Below are 11,922 nucleotides of genomic sequence, written 5' to 3' on the forward strand. Positions count from 1 at the left end.
TAATAGCTTTTTCCTGTCTGTAATCTTCATGATCTTATGCAGGATAAGACTCCTGGGTTACATTCTTTGCACACCTTTGTGATATAAAACCTGCTACAGAAATAAAGGGGCTTCTCTTGTCATCAAAGGACTCCTAAATATTTGTTTAACCTCATCTAATAGTATCTGTTTTCTCTCTGCCTTGTGCAGTCTTTAAGGTTTATGCTGGTTGGAAAGGGAAAGTACAGGAGGTAGGAGAGAGATGGAGTTGGGAGAGGAGAGGCCACTCGGTCTTTTCTTGGGCTGCAGCCATCCTCTCTAGCTCAGTGCCATGAGTGGGAAGGAATGATCTGTGGGGCAGAGGAGGAGGAGCAGTGAATTTCAACGTTCATTTCTATTTCTGACACATTTGCTATAAGCTGTGGGATGGGCTTCTGGTTTCTAGCGGTTTAGAAACAGGGAGTTTTATTTTGCTCTCATCCATCCTCCTTTTGGAGGGACCCCCGGAAGGTGACCTAACTCCCTGCTCTCTTGCCAGGCCAGCTAGCAGACAGAGACTAGAAAAACAGACCGAGGGAGGTTTGCCTCACCATAGGAAGAAGGAAACCTTATCGTTAGCTATCAGAGAGGATCTTTTACATCAGTGTTGTTAATTGTTTCGGCCCTGATTGTGTGGAAGCCCAAATGAATGGGAATTGGGGAGGGGATTGGAGTTACCTTTGATTGTATTTTCATTCCACTTCTGTTTCTGATCCCCCTCCCTCCTCATAAGCAGCCTTGAAGGCCAGGTGAAAAGGTGCAGCAAGAAAGAGTATCATAAAACCCAGAGCCTATAAAGCCTTCTGGGTGGAGAAGAATACGTGAGTCACTGAAGGAGATAAGATGCTTCAAAATGGGTGCTAGGGTGATAATTGTTTCAAGTGGAGAAGTACTAGTCTGCTTCTTCAGTGGTCCATAATTGTGTTTCCTTAAACTCTACCTTTTTATTAGACTAACATTGTTTCTTTTAAAACTTGGAGAATAAGGCTCGACGATGTAACTAGTAGTCAAGCCTTAGAAGCCATTTACCTGCCAGGACTCTGCCAGTAAGGGTGTCTGACTCCTTTTCACATACACCTGTGCAGAGGTTCATCCAAATCTCAGCTCATTAACCTAACAGCTCTTTTAAGGAGAGGTTTACTTACACTCTCATAACATATATAACATGATCCAAGATGATTCTTCCTTAGCTTCTGGTAAAGCGCAGTCAATGACTGAAGGCGAGCAAGGGAACACGAAGATGAAGGAAGTGCTTAGGGACCTGTTACTTGTTCTTGTTTGCCCTTAAATGATTCGGAGACATGAGGGCTATCCTAGATTTTAACAAACCCATTCAAATTCACATTTAATCTTCAGTAATTGTATTTGGAGAAGAAATCTCTCAGGGAATTGGATTAATTTATCTGTTGTTTGCCAAGCATAGATAATATTCTTTTATTCATAACCATATTGCTTGTCTTCCTTCCCTGGCAGTTTACTCAGATTGGCAGCATCTCTATTTCTTCTGTAGACAGTTCATAGTCAAAAGTATATGTATTCTGGGGGCAAATATTAGACCAGAATTGGAACCTGCATGCTGACTGATTTATTCTTGACTCGCAGGGCACTTCTTAAAATTCACCTTTTCATTGGCACAGACATTGAGAAGTTACAACCAACAAAGAACACTGGGAAATTACAGCCAATACCAAGTTCCACAGCGTGCTTCTCTTTGTGGGAGGGGTGAAATGGGAAATGTAAATATTTTCAACAGATTACTATGAGACAATTGTCTTTCTCTCTTGCCTTTCAAAATGTTATCTGGTTGGCATTCAGGGCAGTAATGTGTAGCCTGGTCAAGGTTCTGCTGACTGCCTCAAACAGGACAAGGTGAAACCTTCACAGAAAATGCTCATATTAAGCAACCTTTTTGTCTTGAGACTCCCACGTAAAGTGCCCCATGGGCTCATGTAAAATAATATAATCTGGAGTACCGCCTTTTACTTTCTTGAGGCTCAAAACTAAGAAGAGGTTCTGATAACTGGATGCATCCAGGCTGCCTTTGCTGTGTGAAACAAGTAGTTTTTCTGATGATTGACTGAGTAGCTGTTTATGCCAAATTCCAGTGTACAATGATCCACTGTGTGCACCAGATCCAGCAGCATGGCTTTTAAAATGGCTTTTCCATTTAAAAGCAAAACCAAGAAATATCCCAGTATGGTCTGTTTACCATTGACAGACTTCTGTGTCCTGACTGGTGTTTTCTTCATCATTTAGGTGGCCAGAGGCAACCTCCTTATGGGACGTCCTGGGTTCCTGTGGCATTGGGCATCCTCACAGCTCTGGTCACAGCTGTTGCCCTGGCTCTTATTCTCCTTCGAAAAAGAAGAAAGGAAACTCGGTTTGGGTAAGGCAGGTTCTCCTCGTGCTGGTTAGAGAGATCTTTGCTTTCTCCTCCAGTGTGGCTTCTGACTTAATTATGCTTTCAAAAAGCATTGTGGATTGAGTACTTTTGACACTTTTTTTGGATAACTTTTATTTTTTTCTCCACAATTTGGGCCTGACCCTGGATTACAGACTAGCAGGAAAGTACCTTACCTTTTCTTCCAAATGAGAGTATTAAAAATACTTTATTTTTGGGCTTTATTAGAATATGGAATTATAAACTAGATCAAGGTAATTCTGTAAGTCCTTAGCACTGCTGCTTAAGAGATTCAAAGATAAAAGACCCACAAATGAATCATCTTCTGTGTTCTTATGGGCTGGGCCCTTTATCCCACGCTGGTTCTTGGTCTAGCAGCTACTTGTAACTTCCTGACTGCCCAGAACCCTCTGGATCCCCAGGAAAGTCTCCTTTCCATCACCTCTGACATTTGGCTGTGCATTGCTCCCTGCTGCAAGCAAGGTTCACATTCTTTTCAGAGTCTCCCAGACCTCCCTCTCACCACAGCACCTCTGTTTATGTGACTTTTGCAACCTGCCCCAACCTGCAGTTTCTCCCAGGCACTCAGGATGAGTGATTCCCATCTTTCGGAAGGCTTCCACTCCTTCTATGTGCATCAGCAAAGCAGCATCAACCCGTTGTTCCTCTCCAGCTACACCCTCTTTAACAAAACAGTCTGTAGTATTTATATGGCAAGGCGTGAGAAATCATCCATACTGTTCAACACATCCTTTAGAAGTGAATGGTCCATGTAATCACGGCCCTGTGTGTCTTTTCTCCTTCTAGCCATGCCTTTGGCAGTGTGGTTGGCAGAGGGGATCCAGCAGTCCATTTCAGAGCTGCCAGGTCTTTCAACAGGGAAGGCCCAGAGCTCATTGAAGCAACATGTAAGTAAAATGACTTTGAGTGATTCTGCCTGAGAAACTGTGTTCATGCATGTACTGTGCTCTCTCTTTGTTTTCCCTGAAACTGATGTTTTTGGATCAAGAATGTAGGCTTAATTTACAAGGAGGCTTAGACACTGTGGATGGTGGAGGTGAAAGGCCAGAATTGCTCTTGCTATACCAATTGCATAGCACTTGCTAATTACAGCTACAGTCATTGTGTATGTTAGTGCAAGGCATAAATTCACCACTCCCCTGTCCCAGTTTCACACTACAGGGACTCCTTTGTGATGTTATTCAACAGTGAGACAAAAATGGCTTAACAATATTAGCAGTACGCTTTAAACTCAGCGTGCTGAGCTGTGCTACAAGCATGAACCAATTGATCAGGCTTGGAAGGCGAGGAATTAGTAACTTCTCAAACAGGAGATTGAGTCCCAGAAATGGCCAAAGTTAAGATGATCCATTTCTGTCTCCTGATTCAGCAAGGGCATGGCTCTCTGTAGCAGCGCTGCAAGGCTGGGTTAGGTTGATGCTCCAGCTGTCTTTGACTTTGCTCCCCTGGGTTTAGAGGTCTCTCCATTAAATCTGGTGACCATAAACTGTTGGACATTATGTTACCCTCTCAGCCAAGTCCTGTGAGACCTGTACTGTATTTTAAATAGTCGGAAAGCCAGTCGCCGAAAGCTGGCGCAGCTCCATCAACTTAAATGAAGCTGTGTGAACCAGAGTCTGTGTCCCTTCTGATTGGATCCTGTCTTCTCAATGTTATTTACAGTAGTTCTGTATTCCTGTTCCTCATGGTGTGTTTAAGGGTGGTGTTACCACACCCTCTGCCTTTCAGTACTGTTGGTACATTTTCTTGTGGTTGAAAGTTATTGTCCTCTTGTCTGTGGTGAGACTAGAGGACATGGAAGGGAACTCTACCTTTTTCAGGTTTACCTCCTTACAGAATGGGACAGGTAACTCCTGATGTTGTGACAGAATGTTTAAGTATCCCTTATTTGACTCTTCTTTTGTTTGTTTGTTTGTTTGTTTTTTCCAGTGGAGAGTATAGGGATCAGTGATGAGCTGAAGATGAAACTCAAGGATGTCCTGATCCAGGAACAGCAGTTCACCTTGGGAAGAATGTTGGGCAAGGGTAAGAACCAAAACTGAACGAGGCTTTACATTGAAAGTCCCACTTGTGTTACCTTTGCTGTTCACAAGGGAGAAGCAATTATAAGCAGCCTATTTTCTCTCCTGCTTATCGTTGGCAATTTAAATGGAACTTTCCCTTCCACTGGGATAAAACATTTCAAAGGTTTAGCATAGCTAAGAGGATACTGGCTAAACCATTCCTGTAATATGGCTCTACAGAGTCATGAACTGCGGTCTCTGCTCAGCTTTCCAAAGTACTGCTGATTCACTGGTGTGTGAATTTCTTTCAGAGATTTAAACAAAGGAATATTCTATTAAACTCCTGCTCTTTCTGCTAACAAAGTGGTGCTATGGAATTCCTTCCGTTTACATAAGCATGCGTCAAGTATTAAACACGCTGAGACAATACAGACAGACATGAGCTACCTCAAACATTCCAATCCCTGTAAAAAAAAAGTTGATTCCATTTCAGATATTCTCAACATCTGGGGTGATTTGACTCTAGATTTTAGTTTGGGCTCTTATAGAGGCACATTTGGGACAGGTACTGAATTTTGCTGATGTTTGTCTTCATTAATTCAGGTCCTTAGGAGCTTTTCTGACTGTGGATCTCCTAGATCTCCCACACAGGTGCCCCTAACATTTCTCTGAGGTTTTCAGGTCAGGAGGGAAGGCCAGAGTAAAGGAGGGATGCTTCTCACTTAACTCTAGCTAAAAGATTGGCCCAGAAACTCTGTGTGAAAAGATGGTTTTGAATTTAGATTTCCCAGATGGGAGGCCAGTTTGCTAACTGTTGAATCATTCTTCTCTACTTCTCAGGCTGAAGGCAATCTCTAGAAATAAGTGAAAACATGTAATAGGAAAGCCAAGAGAGGAGCGTAAATCAGGGGTCATAAGCAAAATGAAGTTGAAGAGTTTGGCTTCCTTTTTCTTAATAAGAGTAGTTTTATTGCAGTTTTCTTTGACCCTTTCCCACCAGGAGCATTTTTCCACTCCATCCCTCCCAGAACAAAACCATTTCTTTCAGAGCAGGAAGATGACCTTCCTGCAGAAGTGGTCTCAGAGGGCTTAACAATGCTAAGTAATTAAACAGCTGTGTCATCTGTTTGTGAGTGTCAGCTCTTGGCCAGTTTCTGGGATCCTGCTTCAACCCTTCTGGGCTGTCCCCACAACAGGTTACAAAAATGGAAATTGGTTGCAGTGGGGCCCCTGGGGATGGATGGCCTTGGTGGGAGGGTGCTAGCTGGCAGGATCTGGTCTGTGTTGTCGGCCACATTCCCCCAACTCCATGCTCAGCATACAGGTTATAAGACCTATAAGACAGGCATGACTGATAGAACATGATTAATGATAGAACAAGGGGAAATGGGTTTAAGCTGAAAGAGGGGAGGTTTAGATTAGATATTAGGAAGAAATTCTTCACTGTGAGGGTGGTCAGACACTGGAACAGGTTGCCCAAGGAAGTTGTGGCTGCTCCTCCCTGGAAGTGTTCAAGGCCAGGCTGGATGAGGCTTTGAGCAACCTGGTCTAGTGGAAGGTGTCCCTGCTGATGGCAGGGGGGTTGGAACTGGATGATCTTTAAGGTCCCCTCCAACCCAAACCATTCTATGATTCTGTGATTCTATGATTCTATGACTGTATTAGCTTGGGCTCTGCTGACTCTGCAACTGAGCAGCAGCTCCATGCTATGGAAGCAGTACAAAATGCCTTTGCTCCTTCCCATTTTTCTCTTTTGAGGTCAGATCCACTGCTCCTGGTTATTGTGAAATAAGCATGTGCCATAGAGTAGTGAAAGAGACTGGTGAAGAGCTAGTGGAAAGCTAATGCTTTTGGTGTGGGTGTCCTGAGTGCCATATTTTGCTTCCTTCTTTGCAGTACTGGAGTTCCTCAGCCTAATGCATTTTGGGTGGGTTAAGCATTAACAAAATTAGGGAGAGCAAATCTAGAGCCAGATCTAATGCAAAGAGGCTGTTATGCTGTGGTATAAAGCCACTTGAGGATAAAATAATTTGAAGAGGGTTTGGCCAGTTGCATTTCCTCTTATCTCCCTTAGACAACACACCAGGGTAAACACTTCCTCCCATGAATTAGCGTATCATGCACACACAAGTAGGTGTTTTGTGTTTTCTCTGGTCAGCTGTGATTCATACAAGTCATTCCCTGAGTTTTGAGAGATAAGGCCTGAGTGTGTCTCAGATGGTTGAATCCTGGCACCATTAGTCGTCTCTGACAGCTGTCAGCACTGAGAGCTTTTTCAGCCAACCCATCCACTCACTGCTCCAGCTAATAGCCCCCTCTCTGACCAGAGCCTCACTCAGCCTCATCCCTCATCATATGGCTTCCCCAGAAATGTCTGCCTGGGATCCCAGTTTATACTCTGATTCTGCATTGTCCATCTGGTAGAGGATTGCTTTCTTTCCCTCTTGTATTCTTTTGCCTTCTGGTGGCCTCTGTCTACTGGTAGTGCTGTCTCTTCTAGGCACATATGCTGAAAGCTGCTGACTGGAACTGCAGAATGAAAGATGAAGCTGGTAGTTGTATTTCTCATGGTTATTCAGCTTCTTTGACAGTGACCCCTTGAGTGAGCCTGCTGTGAATCATACTTTCTTCAGAAGAAGCTGTTCCCTCACTGGCTGCTCTGGTCATTTCACAGGGGAGTTTGGGTCAGTTCGAGAGGCTCTACTGAAGCTAGATGATGGGTCTTTCCAGAAAGTGGCAGTGAAGATGCTGAAAGGTAAGTGGGAGCAGGGCCACCTGAAGTACTTAAGAGAGGAGAGCTTGGAAAAATTAAATGCTATCTGTCCTTTTCTTCAGCAAACATGCCCTGATGCTTTTTACTCCTCTCTGAGCTTCCCACTCAGCCACTCTACCCATGTTGTCTGCCATTCCTATCATGTCAGTCTTTTTGTAGTGGAAGCTCTTCAGGGAAGGACCTATACCACCTTAGTTGCTTGTACAGCACCTAGCACATGATGAGTGCAACCAAAACGAAGTCATAGCTACAGCTTTTGTGTATAGAGGATGTCGTTCAGTTTCTCGATTCAACACAGCACTACATCACGTGGCACAGACAGCTCAGACAGGTCTGCTTGGCCCTGATAATTCCGCAGTGAAAGACGGTATTCCTCCAAGCATGTATTCCAGAATAAACAGAAGAGTGTTTGGGCTGAATGCAGCGACAAGCTAACTCATCTCAGTCAGGCACATTGGAGTAAGGAGTCTGACTCCCTTCTGGTTTGTCATTTGATGAGTGTGCATAGCAAGGGCAACTAACACATTCATCAAGCAGAAGTCTGTAATAAGAAAAGCGATTAACAGGTAGCTAAAAGTCAAAGCAAGTATGTACATATATGTATGTATATGTATGTTAACCTATGGTATTTCACCCCTGTTGCCTGTAAGGCAAAATTACCTGTGACTACCTTAAAGCAGAGTCACATTTGCTTCTCCCTGGAGCTGAATTTTGCTGCCACAGAATAGTTTGTACTAAATGCACTAGTACCGCATTAGTGTAAGTTCCATCATGCTCTCCGGTTTCGACAATCATTCTGATCAGTTTGCAAGCTGTTTTGTGTAGTCAGACTGTCTACCTTCAGGCATCTAACTTGGGAACTCTGTCACCCTCCAGAGGCACTTTCCTTTCTCCATTTACTGTAACAAGGGAATCTACTTTTGTCCTCTGAATCGTATTTAAATTACTTGCCTAAAGCAGATAATGTGAATACTCCCCCACAGGTCTAATCTTCCAGCAGGACTGGAAGACTGCCACTAAATTCAGCAGCAGCAGTGGAGGAAGTAGTCCACTGGGCTAGTTCTTGATTATATTGATATGCTTCCATAAATCTGGAGTAATAGCAATGAGAAATAATTTACTCTAAATTCATGGTGATGGATCTCACTGCTGAATTTGGTCCAAGCTCTCCAGTAGTGTGGTTGTGTTTGAAATCTTATCTCTAACACCTTAGAAGACTCAATGATGCTAACAGACATAAGTGTTAATCTTTCATGCCCCCCTCGTAAGGGATGAGTTGGGGTCTGCTGTGCCAGCCGGGGGCCTCAGGTCATCTCCTCAGTTTCAACATTTTGGTTGTGTGACGTCTCCTCTCCTCGACACTGTGGTTTAAGTCCCTTTAGCTAATTAATTCTTACATCTTTAATGCACACATGATTTCCATGGCTTCCAAGGAAAGTTGTTACTGAGAAGAGAGCTGCTAATCAGCAGGTCTTTACTCTGCCAAGAATCTATTTACCAGATGTCCCTGATGTGTGCTTATTGCCGCCCATCCCAGGAGAAAGTGTCAGGCTCTGCTTTGTTGTAAACTGACTCATCTAGCTGTAGATCTGAGAGGATGCGCTGTGAGAAGAACAAGCTTCTGATAATCATTATCTGTAAAGTCCCTTGGAGCCACCCACAAAAGAGGAAAACTTACAGTCACTTTTTTCCAGCGGACATCTTCACCTCAACTGACATCGAGGAGTTCCTGCGAGAGGCTGCATGTATGAAGGAGTTTGACCACCCGCATGTCACTAAACTGATAGGTAAGCCAGCACTGCTGCTTGGGGTGCCACAGAGCACCTCGCAGTCCTGCACAATCCCACACAGCCTCCCTCACATGCTCAACCCCACTTCTGTCCAACAACACTCTTGGTGTAGCCACCTCTGTGCTGCCTGAGGTCCTGCATATATCAGCATTGCTTCTTCCCAGGCCTAGAAGGAGTTGGAGCGTATATAAGTGCTCACAACACTTGCCTTCATACACCAACAATAAGCATCTCTTATTTAAGCCACTTCTTTGGTTCTTGCAAATATTACAGAGAGTTTGGCTGGCTGAGAAATCTCTGAACTGCTGTGAAATGTGGACAGGTGGGTTGGTAGAGGGAGGAGAGATTGTGCCTTTCCAAAATACTGAGTAAGAAGTAGGATGCTCATGGGTGGGCGCTATGGAACATGGGCAATTTCCAGAATGTAGGGATTGCTCTGCAGACCCTGGGGTTTGGGGCTGTCTGGTCTGGAGAAATCCTAGAAACATTTCTAGTCAGTCCTGCGAGGAGAGCTGAGAGCCACTGGGCGCTTTGTACTGCCTCTGAAATAAACAGGGTTAGAGGTATCTTAAGATCTCCTGGCATGAAGCTGTGCAAAGGAGCTTGGAGCATGGAACTGACCCACAAAAACTGCACATTTTCCTCATAATTTGTAAGATAAAACCAACCTGTAAGATTCCTCCTGGGGCTGATCTGTTCGCTAAAACCCCTTTGCTGTGTGTGTCCCTGCTAGGAGTCAGTCTACGGAGCCGTCCCAAGGGCCGTCTCCCAATTCCCATGGTGATCCTGCCCTTCATGAAGCATGGAGACCTTCATGCTTTTCTGCTGATGTCACGGATTGGGGAAAACCCTTTTGTAAGTCTGACTTACTGTAGAATTCCTTCTGGTATGGCTTTTTAAGAGAATGTACTCGGGATAAGTTCAGGGTTGGTCTCCCAAAGGCATTGGCAGATGACCAGATTTTGATACCAGAGAAAACTGTGGGATGTGATGTTGAAGTGTTGAGGTATTTAATTCCATGCATGTTGAGGACCAACTCCTCCCTTCCATCCCTTCCCTGCTCAGTAATCTAGCAGCAGATCCTGCAGTTTTGCCATACATGCTTGAAAGCTTCCAGGAGCAGAACTTAAACTGTTATTTTTTTTCAGAACTTGCCTGTTCAGACACTCCTCAAGTTCATGATTGACATTGCCAGTGGGATGGAGTACTTGAGCTCAAAAAATTTCATACACAGGGACCTTGCAGCTCGGAACTGCATGTAAGTGACCCACAAATTTTTTTAGAGAAAAGAAGAACCAGAGTGGGTGAGAGGGGGGCGAAGCCTTTCATGTGACAGAAGCGGGGAGGGATCCCGTTGGAGGATGCTGGGTCTTATATTTGAATGACAAAAGACATCAGGGAGCCAGGGCTGTGGGGGTGTGTGGTGGTGGTACTGGGAGCAGGGAGTAACTCCTGATTTCCCACTGAGCTTCCAAATTGACCCTATTTATAAGGAACTTTTCCATCATTGGTCTGCACATATATTTTCATAGGGTTGATTATGGTATGTGTTTGTAATTAGTCGCTCTAATGGCTGTGTGTCAGCATGGGCCATTTGTTCCACAATGTAATGTAACCAAGAGGAGAGAATGGGTTTGGTTATGTTCAGAGAAAGGAACTTCAATTGTAGCCTGAAATTGTGTTGCTTGTATCTATTTTGAGGACTTGATTATCACAGTATAAGAAATGTAGATTTTCCCTGAAAGCTTGTGAGGAATGGCTTATGTGGAGAATAGCTTTAGAAATAATTGCATAGTGGACACACTGTGTGATCCCACATTGCTGTTCTTGTCCTCAAACTGCCTTCACTGCTTTGAAGGGCAGAAAAGTCCTTTTTTATTCTTTTCCCTCTGCTTCTTCCCTGAGAATGGAGTGAGGAACAACCCATTCTGGCAGATGGAACTCTGCCTCTGAACAGAACCATGACAAACTGTAGAATCTGCAATGAGACACAGATTTCCAAAGGCATTTGAATGTCCAGATGTACAGACAGGAGCCTGATAGTCATAATGAAAAATGATGGGTTGGCCTGCTGTGACATTTGTGAGGAATGCGTACTCATTTCCTATTTTTAAACGTTTGAAAAAACACAGACTTCAGAGGAAACTGAATGCCTATTTCTGTGTCTTCTGGGAAAAGCAGGGAGTCATTTATGAGACCTGGGAGCGTGAAGTCTTTGTGGGCTTTACTTGCACTGTCTACCAACATGTCTAGGTTTAAGTGGGTGACAGAGCAATTCAGGCCATCAGCCAGGCCTGAAGAGAAGATCTTGGAGATCTAGTTTGACCAGTTGCGATAGGCAGTCTAGGCAAGCAGCTCTGTTTTTCGATTGCCTATACATGGTGTAGGCCTTAGTGGTAGAAATGAGCAGTACAGATGTCCTCTGTTAATCTTGGAAACTACAGAAAGTATCTGACTTCACTTTGGCTGACAGAGTAGACCGTCTGAGCATGGCCGTTTCCTTACTTCCTTAGTCCTAATTATCTCCCCGTTAGTCTCAAGGAGCTGATTTGAGACCACTAAACTATTTCACATTGGTCATCAAGCAGATGAAGTCATTATCCTTCTGGGCAATACTTGCTGAACTATATACCTCAGTTCCCTGGCCAGACAGAGAGCTGGCTACCTTGCTTGAAGTAGCCAGTAAATACTTTTCTCAATCATTTAAACTTTCCCTTAGGTTGGATGAGAACATGAACGTGAGTGTTGCAGACTTTGGTCTCTCTAAGAAAATCTACAGTGGAGATTACTACCGTCAGGGCTGTGCTTCCAAGCTGCCAGTGAAGTGGCTCGCTCTGGAAAGTCTGGCGGATAATCTGTACACAACACACAGTGATGTGGTGAGTTCTGCTCTGGTGCCTTTGGGGACCACCTGTA

The 11,922-nt window shown here is 44.2% G+C and overlaps 1 protein-coding gene across 1 annotated transcript in view; it reads left to right on the top strand.

Annotated features, from left to right (window-relative positions):
• Window positions 1-11,922, top strand: part of TYRO3 (TYRO3 protein tyrosine kinase) — a 39,456-nt gene that overhangs the window by 22,425 nt on the left and 5,109 nt on the right. Inside the window, exons 9-16 of the mRNA XM_010166216.1 lie at window positions 2,275-2,404; window positions 3,227-3,327; window positions 4,370-4,465; window positions 7,118-7,198; window positions 8,911-9,003; window positions 9,740-9,861; window positions 10,155-10,264; window positions 11,726-11,885. Coding sequence (XP_010164518.1) covers window positions 2,275-2,404; window positions 3,227-3,327; window positions 4,370-4,465; window positions 7,118-7,198; window positions 8,911-9,003; window positions 9,740-9,861; window positions 10,155-10,264; window positions 11,726-11,885 — 893 coding nt within the window. The remainder of the gene's footprint in view (window positions 1-2,274; window positions 2,405-3,226; window positions 3,328-4,369; window positions 4,466-7,117; window positions 7,199-8,910; window positions 9,004-9,739; window positions 9,862-10,154; window positions 10,265-11,725; window positions 11,886-11,922) is intronic.

Source organism: Antrostomus carolinensis, unplaced genomic scaffold (assembly GCF_000700745.2).
Source record: "Antrostomus carolinensis isolate BGI_N321 unplaced genomic scaffold, ASM70074v2 scaffold31610, whole genome shotgun sequence".
Classification (NCBI taxonomy): Eukaryota; Metazoa; Chordata; class Aves; order Caprimulgiformes; family Caprimulgidae; genus Antrostomus; species Antrostomus carolinensis.